The 20,975-nt window shown below is 39.6% G+C and overlaps 1 protein-coding gene across 8 annotated transcripts in view; it reads left to right on the top strand.

Annotated features, from left to right (window-relative positions):
* LOC137135884 (A-type potassium channel modulatory protein KCNIP2) overlaps positions 1-20,975 on the top strand; it is an 84,186-nt gene that overhangs the window by 20,354 nt on the left and 42,857 nt on the right. The window contains exon 1 of one of the 8 annotated variants that reach the window (XM_067520673.1): positions 19,513-19,855. The exons of the other annotated variants lie outside the window; for them this stretch is intronic. Within the exon in view, the coding sequence (XP_067376774.1) occupies positions 19,768-19,855 (88 nt within the window). The 5' untranslated portion in view covers positions 19,513-19,767. Of the gene's footprint in view, positions 1-19,512; positions 19,856-20,975 lie in introns of those variants that run through there. 8 annotated transcript variants of the gene reach the window in all.

The following is a 20,975-nucleotide window of genomic DNA, read 5'->3' as shown; positions in this document are numbered from 1 at the left end:
AGACACTTCATTCATGATTTATGAATACACAAACACATTTACTCATGGACACTCAGATAAACAACCTACACACGTGGTTAGGTTTTGATAGGTTGTAGCTATACAAGCTCACGTTCACAAGCCACTTTATTAGGTACACCTGCCACTCACATGGCAGCAACTTAATACATTTAGGTATGTAAATACAGTGCTAAAACTGGAGAACAAAAGATTGGAAAAACGCTGCCTGTTCTGATGAGCCTCAATTTCTGTGTCGACATATCAATGGTAGTTTCAGAATTTGGCATAAACAACAAAAAAGCATGCATCTATTCTGCCTTCTATTGATGGCTCAGACTGCTGTTAGTGTCGTAATGATGTGGTGGATTTTTTTTCAGCATACATTGGGCTCCTTAGTAACTGCTGAGCATTGTTTTGAGTACTTTTTTTTTGCTCACCATCTACATCCCTTTATGACCACAGCCTACTTATGATCATCTTCTGATGGCAGCTTTAGGCAGAATAAAGCACCATATCATAAAACTAAAACTATCTCGAACTGGTTTCTTGAAAATGACAGTTGGTTCACTGTACTCAATATGGACCCCACAGTCCTCAGATCGAAATCCAATACAGCACCATTAGAATGTGGGGAATAAAAGATTTGCATCATGGATGTGCAGCTGACAAATCTGCAGCAACTGCATGATGCTCTAATGCTAATATGGAATTAAAAATTTCTACGGTATCTTTAACACTGTATTGACTGCTGTTTCATACTAAATCATCATAAAGTCCAAATCCTGTGTTTCACTGTCAACTGTTCTCAACATTTTGAGGTTCAGCACCACCAGTCCCATCAGTGTCTGGTTCAATAACAGATAATTTAGTTACCTTAATAAGTTGACTAATACCATGAAGTGACTTTAAGCTGTGATCATCTGGTCTTGACCATCTCTTACGATAAACATGCCACCTCATTACTGTAGAAATAGCAGTTGTTCCTGCGGCGACAGCTCTCCTTATCCATCTTTGTCTGGAAACTGTCTGATTATTTTGCTCGTCCCTAAGGCAATCTTCCAGTAAACAAACACAAAAACTAACTGTCCTCTGTCTATGCTAATGTGAAGGTTGGCTAAATCACCCATGATATAAAACTATCCTCTGAGGATGTTGTGTGTGCGTGAGTGTGTGAGTCTTTTTCTCACCCTCTCCTGAACCTCGCTCTTTTTGCATGAATCAGAAAAATGATTCCCCGAACTGGATGAATAAGAGTATGTCACTGTGATTACCTTTTCAACAGAGAGAAACAGGCAGAAGTTATTTGTATGTGTTAACAAATTAAAAAACTACAGAGTGAGAGGCGGCAACAGAGCAACAGATTGTTCAAACTGTGCATGTAAAACACTGCTTCATTGAAATGCGTAGCTCTTTGTGAATGCTCTTGTGTGTTTTATTCTCATCCTACTGTCTCTCAAACTGCTTTTTTCTCCACTGCTGCCTTTTTGTTATCCTCTTCCCTTGTCCTTGTCCAGTCTTCCACAGTGAAAAGTATGTCAAGACCTAAGAGGCAGTAAGAAATGGGATGGAAGAGAAAAGATTGAGTCAGAGATAGTGGGCATAATAGACAGAATTGGTTCAGAGAGATGGGTCAATAAGGAGGTGGGGGGGGGGGGGGGGGGGGGGGGATTGATAAATAATCATAAAAGAACGAGAACCTCGAAGTATCCTGTTAGAGTTGTGGTGTGAGAGCTAAACATTGGGAAAAGTCTATTTTGGAGAGGTTCGGGATGGAAATAGCTCTGCAGAGGAGTGCTTCACATTGAAGACAGGGGACATGAATTGGGAGCAGTGGTGGTGCATTTAATATCAGCTACTATATATTTTATATATTAATGAAACTTGTGAAGCTATGAGAGTTTCTTTTTTCTCCAGTGCTGGACTGAACACCTCAGCTTGTGTCTGTTGTCACTTGTAGAGAATAAAAGAGGAAGCTGAACAGCAGGAGATAGAGCAGCACATGATTTATATTTCAAAAGGAGGCAGCGGAAAAGTAACATAGAAAGGAGTGCAGTGAGAAATTGATTATTATTTATTATATACTGTAAAACAGTGCATATACTCTGCATATAAACTTGCGGTTGTTCCCAATGATTAAATGAATAGTGATTTTCGAAAACTCGTAATGTTTGGATTTGGTTAATGTGTTTCAGCTTAATGCAGTTTATGTAGTTTGTTGAGCACATGTTGTCATTTTGATCAGTGATAGTCCAAGTTTAATTAGTATCTGTGTTGTATTTCTGAATGTATACTGTAACTGACCATAATTCATCTCCCTGCATCATTGAATTATTTTGCAGCGATTGAGACAGTTAATCAAAATTAGCCACAAGCGTCAAACTAAATTGTCATACTGAATTTTAATTAGCAAAAGGTGTCCACTTTAATAGAGATCTGATGATCATTTGTGTAATTGACTTTTCAAGGCAACATTAGAGAAGGTCCTGATACAAAAAGACAGAATCCATCTGTCTGAATTGCTGTGCTTTAAACAGTCACAGACGCTCCCAGTTATGAAACAGGGGGACTGAAATATGTAGTGACACAGAACAGTGGTCACAAGATACAAAAGTATTGTAAAGTGTTTCTATTATTTTGCTTATCATATCAAGGGGAGACATGATGACAGAAGACAAAAGATAGACATTGTGGTGTCTGAGTACATCACACACATAGATTCACATGAATATAAACATATTTTTACTACCTGCTGCAGTTTGATGATGTGTTCATAGAGTTGTTTTGTAAAGTACCAAGTCCACAGGCCCGTCCTTCTTTTCTTTGTATTTTTGTAATTGAGCTGTCCACGTTTTAGGGATCATCAGTGACAAAAAGCCTTCAAAACTGGCTGCTTGCGTTTGAGTAATACGTTGTAGATATCTGAGGTCCTATACACAATCACCAAGTTGAACTAAATCAATTCAGCAAATAAGTCTTCTCTGTTTCTGTGATGTCTAAAGGGCATTAATAAAATCCACATTTTGCCATGTTTACATGAAAACATGAGGAGAGCGATGGCAAAAGTCCATAGCCAGATTTAAGCCTGATTCACCGCAGTTATGTGGCATATGTTATAATCATTCAGCAATCAAAATTTGTCTTGTCCTATATATTTAGAACTTTCCATCTATAGATAATGATCGGGTTAAGTGTAAACTGTGGAGCCTGAATCAATGAATAGGTAAAGTTATTTTGAAGAAAATAAGAGAAAGAATCCCTAAGAGAGGAACAGAGAGAATAACAGTGTTAGAGAGTAAAACTCATCCAACCTACTACCCCTCCTCCTCCTCATTCTGTCACCGATCCATACCTGTCCACCCACTGATTTCCCATAAGCCTTTGGGTGATTTTGTGAATTCAGCCAAGTCGGGCTGCTGTCTACTTTCACACATGCAAGTACACATTAGTACACAAATGTTCCCAGTAGCATGCGCTCCCGCTTGGATCCACACACTCACTGTCATCTGTCTTTTACGTAACAGATGTGTTTACAATGATGGGGGTAGATGAGAAAATTTTAAATTAGGAAGAGAAGCTGCTGGAGAAGCTGCTTGGATAAGTAGTGAAACGTTTTTACCCAAGAAGAAATAAGTCCAAACCTGGATGACTAAGACTCTTCACTAACGTAATAGGCAACAAGTTTACCATCCTCCAGCAATGAATACATCTCATGAAAGATGTTTGCCATGTAAATGTGTTTGTGTTTACATTGCCAAGTCTGTCCAAATTTACAGTCTGCTGAGTGTTTAGTCTTTAATCATTGTAGTATAAAGAAGGGAAACTATTTTCCATTGTATCATTCAACAAGATTTTCAGATCTCTCTTATAGATGCTGTCTCCCCCCACCTTCAGTTTCATTAGGCAGAGTCTCCTGCACCCATGCACACACATGCACAGCAGAAATGGTCAAGAATGGAAGCACTTCAGAAGCCCAGCAAGAGTGGGAGACTGAGCTCTGAAAATTGAGATGAGAGTAAGGTTGAAAGTTCGGCAGCAGGAGAGAGCTCCTTAAGAAAACTGAAGAAGATGTCAAGTGCAGTAAGGGATTACATTAGGAGAGTTAGTGATTATAGTAGTGTAGTGTAAGTGCTGCACTTGTCATGATCAAAGCTGCTATTAGTGCTCTTATTAAGGATCAACTCCAACTCATGCAACATGAGTGTAAATTGATAAACTGTCAAGATGGAGAGAGAGGGATAAGAAATCAGAGTATTTGATATATTTTTTAAGGATTTCCTTGGGATTGCTTGATGTTAGGCTGTTAATATGGGCTCTGTCTGTCCTGAGCCAGTGACTCCAGCCACCCTGCTTAGATCCAGGTTTATCGTGCACTTACGTCAGTATAACCTTTGCACTGACACTTTTGATGAATTATCCCTCGGGATGCTTCACACAAATACCTTTGCATCAATAATTTCCATTCGAACCTTAATTTTTTGAGTCCACGTCCCCCAAGTTTCTGCACCGTGGAGCAGAACATGAATAAAAAACTTGCTGTAAGCTTGATAAAGTACAAATGACACTCCTGACACAGTACAATACTGTGCACAAATATATAGTCCCACAGGTTCAGGTGAGTGTCTCTGTGGATTCCCTATCAGCAGCACTGTGCCAAAATCATGGTGAAGGTGACCTCTTGTCCTATGATAGTTGACAGTATAGGGACTGATCTGTCCCTGTTCTATTAATACTGATTATATCATTTAGATACAGATGGGTCATTTAACCCAGCAGCTGTCCTCATCAGACACACCAGATTGAGCCCCATGGTTAATGGCTCACAAGAAGCCATGGGAGGAACAGAGGTTGGCAATGAAGAGGAAACAAAAATGAAATACAGGGAACCCAGGGAGGTAGAACAGATGAAGTAGTCTCAACCTTTTACCGAAAGGGCACAAGCTCATTTTTTGCCCAAACCACAGATGTGCGGTCTGTGTTTAACAAAGCTAGACTTTTCTCACCGGCAAGGGACTTACTGCAGCAGCTCTAATTTTAAATCTGGTCATTTTTTTAATTTTAGAAATATGCCAGATCCTGCCAGAGTGACATTTGACACTAAGTTTGAAGGTGGGTTGGACAGCTGTCTATTAGCCGTCTCTTTACTACATTAATGTGCTTCAAGCTCAGTCAAACATGGATATGTTATGAGAATTTGATTCCTGAAATGCCATTTACTCCCAAAGTTGCTCAGCTGCACATACCATAAAAAATATTCTCTTCCTCCAGAATTCATCCTTTAAAATTACCCAGATGATCAAATGCTCCCGTATTTTGCAGGGAAATGCTGAAGAAATTCATTTCTAATGAAGCCCCTATAAAATCTAAATCTCACTGGCCCCAAAACTATCATGTGTGCCCGTGATTAACACTGAGTTTGCAATACCACTGCTGGCCACTACAACACAACTGCTTCACTGCCCACAACTGATCCTTTGGTCAAACTGTAACAAACTCATTTACTTATTAGTTTCTCACTTATTTTCTTTTTTCACATAGCTACTGTCACCCACTATAGACTCCTGTGTTAGTGCAGCTCAACATTTTTCTTTCACTTAATATGTTTTATTTATAGAATGTCATGAAGTAACACTTCTTTCTGTTTTTGTCAACGCTGATACTGCTATCAACTAAAAAAACTTTATGGGAATTGTCAAAGGACCAAACTGAAAGGGGGTTTTGTGACTACGCTCAGTGTCCGTACCTATGGTGATCATGTACATTGAGCACCTACAATCTGAGTATAGTAGTAGATTTTGGCTGTGAAGAAATTGTAGCTTAAAATGTAGTCTGGGTTAGTGCAATGTAGTATTGATCCAAAACACACAGTGTCTTAATTTATGGAAGCTTTGTATATATGCTGATTAATGAGAAGTGTCACAAGAAGATACAGTATGTTTGGAGAAAATCTGTACACTTTGAAATGTATTTGTTTTAAAATAAAAGTCAGAGACATGAGGACGTAAGCAAAGACAGTGATGGGAGGAAATTAGAGATCCTTCCAATTATGCAGTGTTTTAGACCAGGTGGTGATTTAGCAGTGAAATGGACTGGAATGTTTTTTTCCTTTTTGTTGTTGCGAACCATATGCACCACGAGCTGCCAAAGTGCTAAAACAATGTACAGCAAACAGGAGGCAAATCAGGCAAGATGTTTCAGAAGATGAATTGTGTCATACAGAAATGCTTTTTCCCCTCCACACAATCATCCACTCACAAGGTGAAAGCTATGTTTCTTCTGTCTGTTAATAGACTTAATTAAGGTAGGGAAATGCTCTTTAAAGTGGCCATCTAACTATCTATCTATCAATGCATCCATACATCTATCCATTTTCACAATATGCTGCTAATGAAAGGACAGAATTATCAGGCAAAACAAGTGATTGTCTCTCCTTGCCAGATGTTATCAACATCATCCAATCGTAACATAAGCCGCCATTCATCAATTTATAAAGTGAAGAACAATGGGGAAAGTATTTTGAACAGTTAACGGCTCAAAGTTAATTGTTATAATTTTCCACATTGAATTAATTAGGCAGAATATGCAAATGCTTTCACAGCTGGGAATAAAAATTAGGTAGGTATAAATCCATTTTCACATCAGGAAACTGTCTAACTGTCAAACTGTCTATGATGTTTTCTGTAGTGCTGAATGTGGGTTTTCATTTGGCATTTGTTGAGCACAATCTGGATTTTTTCTGAGCAACCTAAAAACTGAATTTGTACTCCTTGGGTACAGATGGAGGACGAGTGCATAGATGACTCCAACAACATGATGAAAGCCATTGTAACTGAAAGCAACTGAAGGGCATTGAACACCTGAACACCTTTAATTATCACTAATGGATTATACGTATGACTTTGGATGGATAAGAGATTTTCATCCTGAAGATCCTTTCATTCTTTTTTCACTTTAACCTGTTCATAGCAATTAGCCAAAAAGCTGTTTGCTACATATACTGTCGGTTGACGACACCACAGACTATTACATTCATTAGCTCTATACTTGTGGTACATTTACTGTGCAAATCTCAAAAATTCTGGCTGAAGCACACAATACACACAGACCCTTCCACATAAAACAGCCTATAAATACAAGTTAAACTAAGTTAAACTGTGAATGTTTATGTATGTTCTCTTCTAACAACTACAGAAGAGAACAACAGCATGTAATATGTTTTCAGGGTAGTGTTGGATCACAGTTTGGGGTGCTGTGAAATTGAGTTACATTGGCTTAATAAATTCAAAGGCATACTGCATTTTAGAATTACATCTACATATTCATAATAAAAAAAATGTTCCCTTTTTTTTTTGCATCCTTTAATGTCCTTGTCTCTTCCACCCCCCATTTCTCCCTACATGTGTGCACCCACACTCCCTAATGACAACTCAACTCAGCTGATATGCTTTATAATAAAAAGGCTCCTCCCTCAACCTGTAGGAGGCACACAGTACATGAGCTTGGATAAGACAGGCACTGGGATTGAACTGGTGCGGCTGTGGTCCGGGGGTGGGATAATGGCTCTCTCCTGATGCTGAGAGAAGACGGACTCTGAAAATGGAAGTGTAGATTTTCTCTCCTCCTCCTACACAGACAGCCTAGCACAGAGGGGCTCCGTCTCTCTGAGGCTCTCTGATCTTTGAGTCACAAAACACCTGCTGCCTGCTTTCACACAGGCAGGGAGAAAGGTGGGGGGAAGAACAGCAGTCAAGCAGCCAAGAAGTTGGATGTGACGGCAAGTATAAGAGGCTTCAGAGGAAATACAGAGTGTCTGTATTAGATGATAACATGTAAAACAGGAGTGGAGCAAGGTGTAGCAAAGGTGAGGAGATAGTGATGCCAACACTCAATATCAGAGACCATTTGTAACTCACAGAATGTTTGATGCCTTTGAAGATGTGAAGCTAACAGCATGTTTTTTAGTGCTTCTTTTTTTTCAATTGTTAGGCTTTGCTGACTTCTGCTGGTTAATGCTGACAATAAAAATAATGTGAATGCCACAGAATTTCCCCTGTGGGTTATTTATAGACCTCATGGCCTAATGATTGTGATGTTTGTCAGTCTTCTTTCAGTCAGAAAAAAAGATAGAAATGAATAATACAATAAAATGCATCTATCCATCTACTCAATATATATTTTCTCAACAATTAAAAGTATTTTTGTGATGTTGATCAAATTAAGTCATCAGCATAGTGACAGCGGTATACAGTATATTGTCTGTATGCATTATCTGACCAAAGAGCAACACATTTAAACTGATGCACAGTGGGACAAGTATTGATCCCTGAGTGACACCTCAGTCAATTACTTATTTTTTCTTTTGAGGGTGCGCACACAATGTGATGCAAAAATTAAATAAATGCTATCCCAGACATGGACTTTTAGCAGCAGATGTTCCAACTGAGCATTAAAGCATATCTGCCTTAATAATCATTTAAAGCACAAACAGAACAAAAACATAAACTTAACATAAGCATAACATTTTATCTGCCGTATAGGTGTTGACGAGACATCACTCTGATGTATGCAGACAGCTGTTAGAAAGTTAACTTGCATTTGTGTCTTTTACACCTGCTGTAGCAGTTAACAGTTAACTGACTGACCTGAGTCACAATAGTCCCACTGCTAAGGGTCCTACAAAGTAGACATTCTACACAGCCCTAACTGAACCACAAATAACACATAACAACTCTCAGTAACACGTTTAATGTTACTGAGAACAGGTGCAGTAAAGACCAATCTCTGGATTTTGTGAATCGATATTGAATTGTTCAAAGGAGAATTGGAATTAATTGGAGAATGTTTTCTTACAGCCCTTGTCTCCAGGTAATGCTATACAGGTCTGCGTTTACATTTTGATGGACATTCTTTTGAAGGAGACACAGAAGAATACACACCAGTGCTGAACCAGAAGGTGCTAGAAACATTGCAAGCTATTTAGTGAATATGTAATGCTCAATGATCTCAAATACTGTGCTTCAATCTAATAATATAAAAACAGAAATGTGTCACTAGTAGCTCATAGATCATGGATTTGCCCTGCTTTCTGTATTGTGGTTAGTTCAGAACAATAACTGAATGCATCATCAAGGTTGAGTCAGATAGTCTATCAATTGCTTTTTCAATGATTCACTAAGGGATTGAATAATGGAAATTATGGAATTAATAAATTATGGAGTGCTGTACATTAGGCCTAATTCATAATGATTTTCTTCTTCTTCCTTTCGGCTGTTCTCTTTCAGGAGTTGCCACAGCAAATCATGTGCCTCCATCTAACTCTATCCTCTGCATCCTCTTCTCTCACACCAACTAACTTCATGTCCTCTCTTACTACATCCATAAATCTCCTCTTTGGTCTTCCTCTAGACCTGCTGCCTGGCAGCTCCAACCTCAGCATCCTTCTACCGATATATTCACAGTCTCTCCTCTGAACATGTCCAAACCACCTCAATCTGGCCTCTCTGACTTTATCTCCAAAACATCTAACATGAGCTGTCCCTCTGATGTCCTAATTCCTGATCCTGTCCATCCTCGTTACTCCCAAAGAGAACCTCAACATCTTAAGCTCTGCTACCTCCAGCTCTGCCTCCTGTCTTTTCTTCAGTGCCACTGTCTCTAAGCCGAACAACATTCTGGCGGATACTCTTTTATCACACAACACACCTGACACTTTTCTCAGCCTGTTCCAACCTGCTTGCACTCGCCTCTTCACCTCTTTTCCACACTCTCCGTTGCTCTCAATCATTGACCCTACGTACTTAAAGTCCTGCACCTTTTTCACCTCTGCTCCCTGTAACCTGGTTCCTTCTCATTCACACACATGTATTCTGTCTTGCTGCGGCTAAGCTTCATTCCTCTGTTTTCCAGAGCAAACCTCCATCTCTCAAAATTTTCCTCCACCTGCTCCCAGCTCTCACTACAAATCACAATGTCATCTGCAAACATCATAGTCCAGGGAGATTCCTGTCTAACGTCATCTGTCAGCCTGTCCATCACAAGAGCAAACAAAAAGGGGCTCAGAGCTGATCCTTGATGCAGACCCACCTCCACCTTGAACTCCTCTGTCACACCTGTAGCAAACCTCACCACGGTCTTAGAGCTCTCCTATATGTCCTGCACCACTCTAACATACATCTCTGCCACTCCAGACGTCCTGATACAATACCACAGCTCCTCTCTTGGCACCCTGTGATACGCTTTCTCTAAATCTACGAAGACACAATGCAACTCCCCATGACCTTCTCTGTGCTTCTCCATCAGCATCCTCAAAACAAATACTGCATCTGTTGTCCCCTTTTAGACACCAAACCATATTGGTGCTCACAAATGCTCCCCTTTGCCCTTAGCCTAGCTTCCACTACTCTTTTCCACCACTTCATTGTTTGGCTCATCAGCTTTATTGCTCTGTAGTTGCCACAGCTCTGCAGATCTCCCTTGTTCTTAAAAATGGGCAACAGTACACTTCTCCTCCATTCTTCGGGCATCCTCTTACTTTCCAAGATCTTGTTAAACAAACTAGTCAGAAACTCTACTGACACCTCTCCTAGACACTTCTACACCTCCACTGGTATGTCATCAGGACCAACTGTCTTTCCACTCTATATCTTCTTCAACATCCTCCTCACTTCTTACTAGTCTTTGCTACTTCCTGCTCCACACCTGCTCCAGTCACCTCTTCTACTCTTCGTTCCCTTTCCTTTTTCGTCATTCATTATTCATCACTATTGACTATTGAAAGATTGGGAGGGATAAAGTGAAGTAGATTCTCACTATCGTTAAAACACCAGTGGACAGGAAATTCAAATCACAATTCAAAATACAGTAGGAACAGAGTCAAGAGAGCTGGTGGAAATGACATTTTATTCTACATGAGCTTCTAATTACAGCAGGAGAGGTGAACTTTGCATTGAGATGGAGTTTTATGAGATTCATTTATTTATAGTTTCCATGTTCTTTCTGAACCTGGGATGACAGACAGGTTACACTGTAGTGCACGATAAGACCCTACAGAGCATCAGTCGATAAATTGTTTCATGGCATATTAAGAACCTACTAGGAGGTTGAAGATAACCTACTAAACCAGAATTATGAGCTGATGAGACCTGAAAACAGCCAATTGAGTAGCATGATTCTTACTTAAATGGGCAGAAATGTAGCCAATTGTGTTTTGCTTAGACTTTTTTTTAACCTTTAACTCTACATGGAATTGTAGAGTGGAACACAGTCACATCTAGTGTCTTATATTATTATTTTTTGTTTATATTTTAACTGCTCCAAAGTAGTGGTAATCTGTACTTTATCAATTTCTTGTTCTCAGTAGTTAGTTTAGTATTATTCTTTTCCACATGTTGTAGAACATGTGGAGAGATCCTTTAGCGCACCCCATGTGTGTCATGACCTTTCAGCTCTTTTGTCATCATCACAACTCACAAAACCTACGGATCTGTCTGATCCTTAAATCTGGAGCATTTGGCTGTGGTCTGATAAAGACCAGTAACCTACCTGTAATCACTTTTACTTACCTTCTCAGTTTTCTAATGGTTCAATTACAATTTCTCGATACATATTTTCTGCAAAAGCTGACAGCCGTAATGTGGTTCTAGACATAAATCCAAGGAAAGTCAACGCATACATTTGTTTTGCTAAAATTTCTCTCAAGCCATTTTCAAAATTTAAATTGGTTTCGTGTATTTAGTTAAATATTAAAGGTGCCTAACTTACCACAACCCACCTTATTCAGAGCTGAGGTGATGCTTAATATTATTATGTATAACCTCATGCATTTTGCTCATTTCTTATAATCTAATTTAACTGAGGAATTGAGGAATTTTAAGACCCCCAAAGAAACCTACCAAAGAAAGTTTATGTCTTCCAATGAGGGACAGTAATGAGTCTGTAAATAATGTTTCTTTAGACATTCAGTAGATGTATTTTACTTGTCTGTATCTGCCCTCTACTGGTCTACACGGTTTGGTACAACCAGCCACTTTAAACTTACTAAACACAACAGTGAACACTACACACTGTAATTTAATAACAGAATGCCAGATGCCATTTTCTTCTTCTTCTATCATCCAAAATTTTTATAAGTATTGTACTCAGTAGTACTCACATAAAAGTCATTCTGTTGGAGTTGCTCAACCTCTAAGACTGAACCAGCAACTGTGGTGAAAGTTTAAAAGGCATAGTAATTGTGTCTGTGTGTGTGTGTGTGTGTGTGTGTGTGTGTTTGTGTGTGTGCGTGAGCATGTATGTGTTCTTCATATCAATCTGAGATTTTCTTTATCAAATTGGCATTCTCAGCAGGATTGCAAACATGTGCATATTTATCTTGTATCTTGTTTTTTTGGACACCCTTTTTCCTGAAAATGATGCAGTGCATTTTCTTAAATTTTCATTAGGAGGAGACTGGGGGAGGGAGGAATCTTAAGTCTGTACCTGGTAGCCCTAGCCTTGGATGTTTACTGACAAATATGCACATATTTGCTCATACAAACAAATAATCATTTTTGAATCCATATTTTCTTATCTTTACCACAGCTTTTAATGAATATTCATTAGTATTCAAATTGAAATCTGCTCTAGTCATATTTCTCTCTGCTGGAAGAGGCATGAATCATTAGTTACTTATAGTGGCTCCATCAATATCAACTTTTCTTCTCTGGTCTTCATTAAAGTTAGAAGTTAATGTGTGTACATGCGTGTTTTTGAGATTTATGAGTTTTCCACTGTGCCTGCTCTCAGTTTGCCCTCAGGGCAGATTAGTTTTTCTAGTTATGTTACATTCATGAAGGATCCGTTTCTTTTCAACAAGTCACGAGTAGGAATGAAAGGACTCAAGCCGTTCTTTTTGATGTTTTGTCCAAATACCACACTCTGTCCAATATCCACTCCACTCCCCTGAACAATAACTCAACGCCTGTGCTGTCACTCACTGAGGTAGGGAGGGCAGAGCAGCTTAATGGTGCATTTATCGACAGCAACAGACAAATCACAAATCCATTTAACACAGTCCACAACATCTGGAGCGGTTGGTAGTAAGTGAATAAGGAGAGTAAGCAGCAAATCTAGGAAATAAAACATTGTTTTACTGTTATTTTTTGATTGTATTAACACACTCACAAGTCCACGCCACTCTGCAGGAAGGGTTTAGTTTGAAGCGAAAGGAAAGGAAGTTGCCCATATCGGCTGGTTCAACTTTTTCCTGGGGTTGTGGCTGTGCCAGTTTTTGCCTGCAGATGGCAGCAGCATCAAGGTATTCTGGTATTTGGCAGTGGCAGTGCTGAAGTGTAAATAATAATCACCAATTCATTTAAAACTGGGCAGTTTGTAGTGTGTTGCTGCTGAATATAAAGAAGGCCCAAACATGTATACCAGCTCTACTTTAAATTAAACTGGAGAACTCAGTGGTCACTCTCTATAAGCAGAAATTGTTTATGGATATAACATAAATCAAATAAGTTCACACATAAATTCTGTGATTTTATGTGTGAAACTATAAAGTCATAAAATGGAAAGTATAGCAAATATCTACGTGTCTGAGCAAATAGTTGTAAATTCAGATTAATAGCACAAGAAGAAAGCTTTTGTCTGACTGTTTTGGGAGAGTGCAGCTTGTGTCTTGGCAAAGAGCAGTTTACTTTTGACAAGAATTAATATCTAAGATCTGGGTTTAGTAAAATGTCATAGATTATAAAGTGAAAATGGTTAACTGTAGAAAGATTTGTTCTAGTCTCATTCTATTTGGTGCTGACTTGTTGAATGACTGTAGGTATTCAGAAAACCTCCATCTTTAATTCAGCAGAAGCTGTAGCTATTGTCAGCAGTGAGTGCATCTGGGCTCAAAATTGAATAAATTTGAACTTTCATTTATCAATGCAGGATTTTTGCATTGGTCCACTCTCATAATAATGGAGAAGAAATTTCTCTGTTGTTGTGAATATGACAGAAGTCAGCACCCGTGTAAACTGGCAGTTCAAGCATTTAAATCCACCTCCCATCCACTGTGTGGTGTGTTACAGCCTTCATGATTGCAAAACCCTCCACACAAATGTGCAAATGGAGCAGGAGTCTCAGATCTGTAAAATCTCCTCTTCATTTCTGTTTGTATTTGAGGTTTAACTTCACATCCCTAGGGACAAGTGTTTCCACCTGTGCCTTTCTCCTTCGCTCCTTTCTTCCACTCTCTCTCTCTCTTTCTCCTCTCCTTCACTCTACAGTCACATGTTCGCTGTGAATAGAGTGTTGAGTGGGTTTCACCAGCTGGTGCCTTTGCCTGCCACATAAATAGTGTTAAAAAAATATGTGTGTGCATGCATGCGTGTGTGTCTTTGCCAGATACTTGAGTAGAGTGTCAGTGTCACATCTGCCCTCCAGCATTCCTATGTGTCTTTGTGCTTATATGGCAGCCTACACAGACTTCTGCACCAAATCCAAAACTGTGGAAAGTCATTATGTTGTCCCTCACAACACACATATATACAGACACACAGATACACACACACACACACTTTTGTCTTTCATAAGAATACTATTCTGCATCTGAATCTCATTCTGTAAAAACATTAATACTAAGCACTGAATTGTGTTTAGGAAAAAAGAGCAGGTGTTGACACTCAGATGGTGAGGTAGATTTATTAATTCATCCTCCTGTTGACATACTGTACTCGAAATACCCTATTTCTCTGCTGCTGTCACTTGATGGTCAGGGTAAGTATCCCACCAGGCTTTTGATCCTAATGATGGACCAATTCTCTCACAGAGTCTGCAGTTCCCTGACCGGTCAATGATGCAAGTATTCTTCGTACCTGGCTCATCTTTCTGTTTATCTGTTGATTTCTGTGTTACTTTTTGCCACTTTGTCTATTTTTAAGTTTTCTAATTATAGATGCTTTAAGCCTGACATGCATGTAAAAAGAAAATTCATATGTCAAAATTCCTATACATAGGATATTTGATACTAAATGGGGTTGCAGTTTAAATTATTTTCCTTGTTTGTGTTATTTTCTGTAATAATTACTAATAGATTGCTGCTTGTATGAGGTTTGTACCCTCGACATATTAGTGGTGGTGACTCAGACTTTTGGATGGAAACATTCAAAAAAGCACATACACATGCACACAGACAATCACACAGACACACACACACACACACACTGAGAGCAGTCTTGGCACAAATCCTGGACATGTGTCACAGTTTTTTAAAACAACACATGCAGATCTCTCATTCTGGAAAAGTCACACCCTGTCTTTTACTCCCATTTCAGACCCTTTGTTGAACATCTTCATTTTCCCTCTGGATAACAGTCAATTAATTCTGACATTGTGTGATTTAACATTGAAATTCCATTGGTCTTGTCTAGTTGGTTCAACGAAGGGCACCTGAATGATGCAGACAAACATCCCTACATCCTCTATAAACCTGTCAGATGTCTGCACAGGGTCTGACATGCTCTGACTCACTCACCATGTCAGATGGAAGAGTTTGGGCAGATTCCTGAGTGACAACTAACATTCTCACTGAAGGCATAGTGTACTGAATTCTGTCTACATCAGAGCCAGATTTATTGACGCAAACCTAAAAAAATGACATGCACGCAAAGTTTATTCATATTTTCTATGAACTACTTGCTGTTGAAAAAAACTTTTGAAACATTTTGAAAAATAACATATACAAACCATTTAGCCTCATCTATTGCCAACACAAATGTCACATTATCTACGTTTAACATAGCAAACATAGCACATAGTGTTTACAGTTGAGATAAGTTTTAGCAAGTTTAGAGGCAAAGTCTATTTGAAAAACACTATATCACAGTATAAAAAATCTCAATAATGTATCATTTGTGAAGAGATACAGAATCCATTTTTTATCTGATATCACTGTAACTGCAAACATTACAAGTTGGAAATTCTGCTCAGATGTGAAAATAAACCGGTAGGCTGTAAGCTAGAACACAAAGGCTTGATTTTAAGAATTTAAATGTCTTTAATGTATTATTCTTATTTCCTTTCTTTCTGGTTTTATGCATTGTTTGAGCTTTTTAGAACAGCCAGTATTAGTAACTGTACTTACTGACATGTAAGTGTAACTTTCTTCCACTCCTTCATTTCATGGGATGAAGTTGGTATTATTAACGTTTTAGATCATATACCCTCTGTATGTTTACATACTGTATGTTTGTGTTTTCACCATCGCTAGTCTATCATCCTCCATCTTACACTGAACGTCTATCTATTTACTATCTTAGCTTTTACTCCTCAGTGTGTCTATTAATCTATATGGTATGTATAGTACAATGGCACTTGTTCTGACACCTGTCAGTCTTGGCCAATTGCATTTGTCTCTGATTGTCCCCTGTCAATCAAGCCTTGTCCCCTGTCCACTAACCTAATGGATTCAAAGCTGTGGCAGACCAGGGTAAATATATGTCACGTGCCTACTGGAGAAAGGCATCTGGCAGGAGAGAAATATCAGATTGTCAACAAGATGGTCAGTTTTTAACCTCTGGAGTTGTTAACTTTTTTCTGAAAAGTAGACTTTTTGCAATGTTCCTAAGACCTATGACTTTAACCAGTGGCTTTTCACTAACCCTAACCCTAATCCATTGCGTTACGATCCATCTTCTGCTGAGATAATTCATTTTTGGTTAAGTTAAAGAGATAAGTTGTTTTATGGAATAATTCACCTTACTTGTTCCTTTGTCATTTGGGAGCTGAGCAATGCAGGATGGATTTCTAAATATTTTATAACATGTTGCCTGAGTCAGACTTGGCAGAATGATGAAGACAGTGGCTGAGTGGGACAGTGAGCAGACAAGGCTGACTGCTGTCTGCGCCACTTACTCACTAATGTCAACAAAAATATACCTGTAGTTTCTGTCCTGCACAAAGTTTCATTTTGAGTTGTTTAATTTGGTTCACCACTGTGTGAAAACAGGTGTTTGTATTCATTTGATGTTACTGTGCTCTAATATAAGGCTAGGACACAATGTGTTTGTTAGGTGTCTCCACCAGCTGTACATTATTGTGCTGTTTTAATAAGTGTTTCAAGAGGTTTGAGCGAGTCTTACACAATTTACATGTGACAACAATGCTTTTATCACCTTTCTTCCCAACAAAATCAAAGAAATGGTTATATGTCAAGCTGTTCAACGTAGGCACCGGACAGCATAGTTCTTCCGTGTACTCCGGTTTTCTTCCACAGCCGAAGCCAAAGACATACATGTTAGGTTAATCGGTGACTCTAAATTGCCCATGTGTTTGAATGTTAGTGTGAATGGTTACCTGTGTCTATCTCTCTGTGTTGGCCCTGAGATACACTGGTGACCTGTCCAGGGTGCACTCTGCCTCTTGCCCGATGACAGCTAAGGCTCCAGCTCCAATGCAGCCCTGCACAGGAGTTACAGATAATGGATGGATGGATGGATGGATGGATGATTGTATGCACTTTCTTATGTGTGTTATGATGACAAATAAAATTATCAATCAATTATTAAATTAAATATCAGATTTCAAAATCTTTGCCATTGTGACAATAAAAGTAATGTTGTAATGACAGGGAGTAACTGTAATGCGCTTTGCTTTCTGTAGTTTTAGTGTGGGGAGAACATGGATGTGAATCATACTGCGGCCTCAACAATAGATAAGCAAAGCTGGTACAGTAAGAAGCATCAACACCATCGTGGTGCACTTGTGAAGACCCTAACCCCAATCAGCCCTCAAGACTGACATATACATGACAAAGGTCTGTTATTGCTGTTAGTATTGTTAAATACTAACAGCAATAACAGACTGGAAAGCTGCTAATTAAGCTGCTAAGTAAACTTTTGTACTGTATGTAAGAATAACATGGAAATATCTCATTATGATATAAAAAGTGTCTTGCAAAAATGAGAAAGGTAACGGCAAAGGTTTCTCAACTCATACTTATCAGTAGGTCTGTTACTGAGACACCCCTATAACATACAGGTACTGATGTATTTCAGTATTACTATAAAAACATTGATAATGAATGCTTTGAGCTAAAGCCACAATACCAAGAAACCAGGATTAAAAGTTTATAATTTGTGATCCTTAAATGAAAATTACGAGTTGCCTAATAAACTTCCCATGTGCTCTCCCAAATCGTAAGCCTCTTTGCTCTTTGCTATTTGAAGGACTCAGAGGTCACCCTGTGTTTTATTGTTATGTCAGGGCTCTTTACTCTGTCTGGCAGAAGTGCTCCCAGACACTTTGACCCCTGTCTGTGGCTTCTAAATGTGTGTCTGTGTGTTTGTGAGTGTATGTGGGCTTGTGTTTGTTATCTACTAAAAAAAACATCAACCAAACTGGGACCTTTTGGCATAGTGAGCACATTGGGCCAGTTTAGATTAGGGTTTGGGCATTTAGTTAAAGTTTTGGTTAGGGGCTATGGAATGAATAGTATCAATGAACATCCTAACAAGAACAGAAATATGAGCCTGTGTGTGTGTGTGTGTGCATGCACGTCTCTGCCACGACCAAAACAAAATCTATAGAATCCATGGTAGTCACTTTAAATTCAACAGGGAGACACAGAAGATAAAGGTGGAATGGCAGCAGTTTAGTAGGGTAATTTGAGAGTTGTAGAGGGAAAAGAAACAAATGTCAACAGGGAAAACAAGGTGAATGTTTAGTGACTCTGCAAGCGTTCACACTGAGTGAGAAAGTGGAGGCAGAATGATAAGGATGAAGACAGAAGGGCTTTACATAAATACCTTTCCTTCTCAATCCCATGGGATTTAAAAGCTCCTCCTCTCTCTTCCCCTCTTCTCTCGTCTCCTCCTTTCCTTGCTAGCAATTATTAATCCGAACATCAACTGATTGTGAGGGCTTGTCTAAAAACCTGTCAAGCGTTTTCTCCTTTAACATTTTTACCATACTGGAGAAAAGGAGGGAAAGATATTAATTATGCATTCTGCTTTTGCCCCATCTCCACCTCCCTATCTGTCTGTTCATGTACCTCCACTTCTTCTTTTTGCTTCTTCTCTACACCTCCCTTGCGCCCTTTCCTCTTGGTGTTATGAATTTCATTAATATATGAGCACAGACAGAGAAGCACAGTGTGTGATGCAAATTAATGGGTTTGCTTTGTTTCCTCTGTCACTTTACTCAACCTCCTGTTGGTTCAAACACACACCGATACACACGCTCTCAGAGGCTGTCTTCTTTATGGGCTGTGAGTGGAGGAAAATAGAAAAAAACATCAACAAGATGTGTCTAGCTAGAGAAAAACCACCACCTGCCACTCAAGCCAGCCTCCTCATAGTATACTGCTTACACACACTCACACACAAACACACACAAACACACACACACACACATGCGCCGGTCCGTAATTTTCTGCCACACTTCGCTTCCAGCCAATGAGAGGCCAGAGCAGGGCTTCTCAGAACGTGAGGGGGAGGAGACAAAAGTGCTCCTGGCTGATTGACAGCCAGCACCCTACAGGTGGAGAGAAGAACGGAGAGAAGGAGAGAGGGGGGAGGACGGCAGAGTGAGGAAAGACAAGGGGTGAGTGAGAAGGAAAAGAGAGGCAGCAGCAATCAGACTTCCTTACACACACATACATGCACTGACACGCACAGAGCTTCACACTCACAGTGCTCTGTTCCTCCCCTCCTACCTTGAGAGCCTGCTTCCCCTAGCAGACTAGCCGACCAACACCACCATCACTATCATCACCTCCACCTTCAACACAGCTGCACGAAGATGAGCCAGTGCAGGAAAAGGTGCAAGAGGCAGCTCACCAAGGTGGCTCGCTATTTCTACCACTTCCTCATGGGAACGCTCACCCAAGGTAGGCACCCAGAACTTCCACTTCCACACCCAGAGGTTTTCAGATGGGTTCACTTCTGTTGCAAGAACAGAGGAAAAGTGGAGACGATCTTAACCGGAGTTTGTTGTGTATTTAGCAGAGGTGTCAGATCAGAGTGTTCAAACACCTGGTACTTTTTCTGATCTTGCTGGCGATTCCCTTGTTAGTCAGTCAATTTAGCACCCTGTGTGTGTGGCTAAGTTTGTTTCTTTACATCAGGAATGGCAGAGAAGTTCCACTTCCCATTGGCATAGATCCAACCCATACATACAGTATAATAAGGTTTGTGTAAATGTCTTTGAGCATGTAGTACTTACATTGTGGGGACTGAAACCTGGATACACTCATCTTTATTATCAGTGTGTGCTGGGGTAACTCTCCAGGAAATGAATGCAAGTCAATGTAAAGTCCCCACGAATGATCAAAACAAATGTTTTTGTGTGTGTGTGTGTGTGTGTGTGTGTGTTTCTATGCTGTGCATCTATGTCTGTATATAGTCCATCTGAAAGTAAGCCAGCAAACCTTAGATCTCAAACAACCTAAACGTTGCAGCCATTATTCTCTGCACAGTGCATGCTCACATGTACCGTAAATCCAAGTGTGTATGATTGTGAGCATATGTTTTTTTTCACTTTTGCTCATTTCATATGCAAAACAATAGAATCAATAACCAGCATGCATAGTGAGATTAGAAAGCTGTTGGGTGTGAATGAACTCACTATGTGTCTCCTTCCTATCTGCCTTTTGACTCTCTCTCTCCTGCCTCCTCCTTTCCCCTTCACAGCTCTGTCCTTCTCTCTCCTCCTGCTCGCTCTCTGTAGCAGTCAAACAGATTGTCCTCTGGAAGCAAGAGGCATTCCACCTTCATTGAGAAACTCTCAGTGGGAGAAAGAGACACACACAGCCTTTTATCCAGCCCTTCAGCCAGCTCTCAGTATGACATCAACTCACCCATCCCTGTCCTCCTTCCCACTAAAGTGTTTTCTTTACACAACTTTAAATTGCTAATCTTGGCACTGAGGTTAGAACAAAGTTGAATAAGCCCATGAAAAATCTCTTCTTGATACTTAGAAAATCTTATTTCTTTTATATCCTCACGCTC

Source organism: Channa argus, chromosome 1 (assembly GCF_033026475.1).
Source record: "Channa argus isolate prfri chromosome 1, Channa argus male v1.0, whole genome shotgun sequence".
NCBI lineage: Eukaryota > Metazoa > Chordata > Actinopteri > Anabantiformes > Channidae > Channa > Channa argus.
This window is presented reverse-complemented; position numbering and strand designations above follow the sequence as displayed.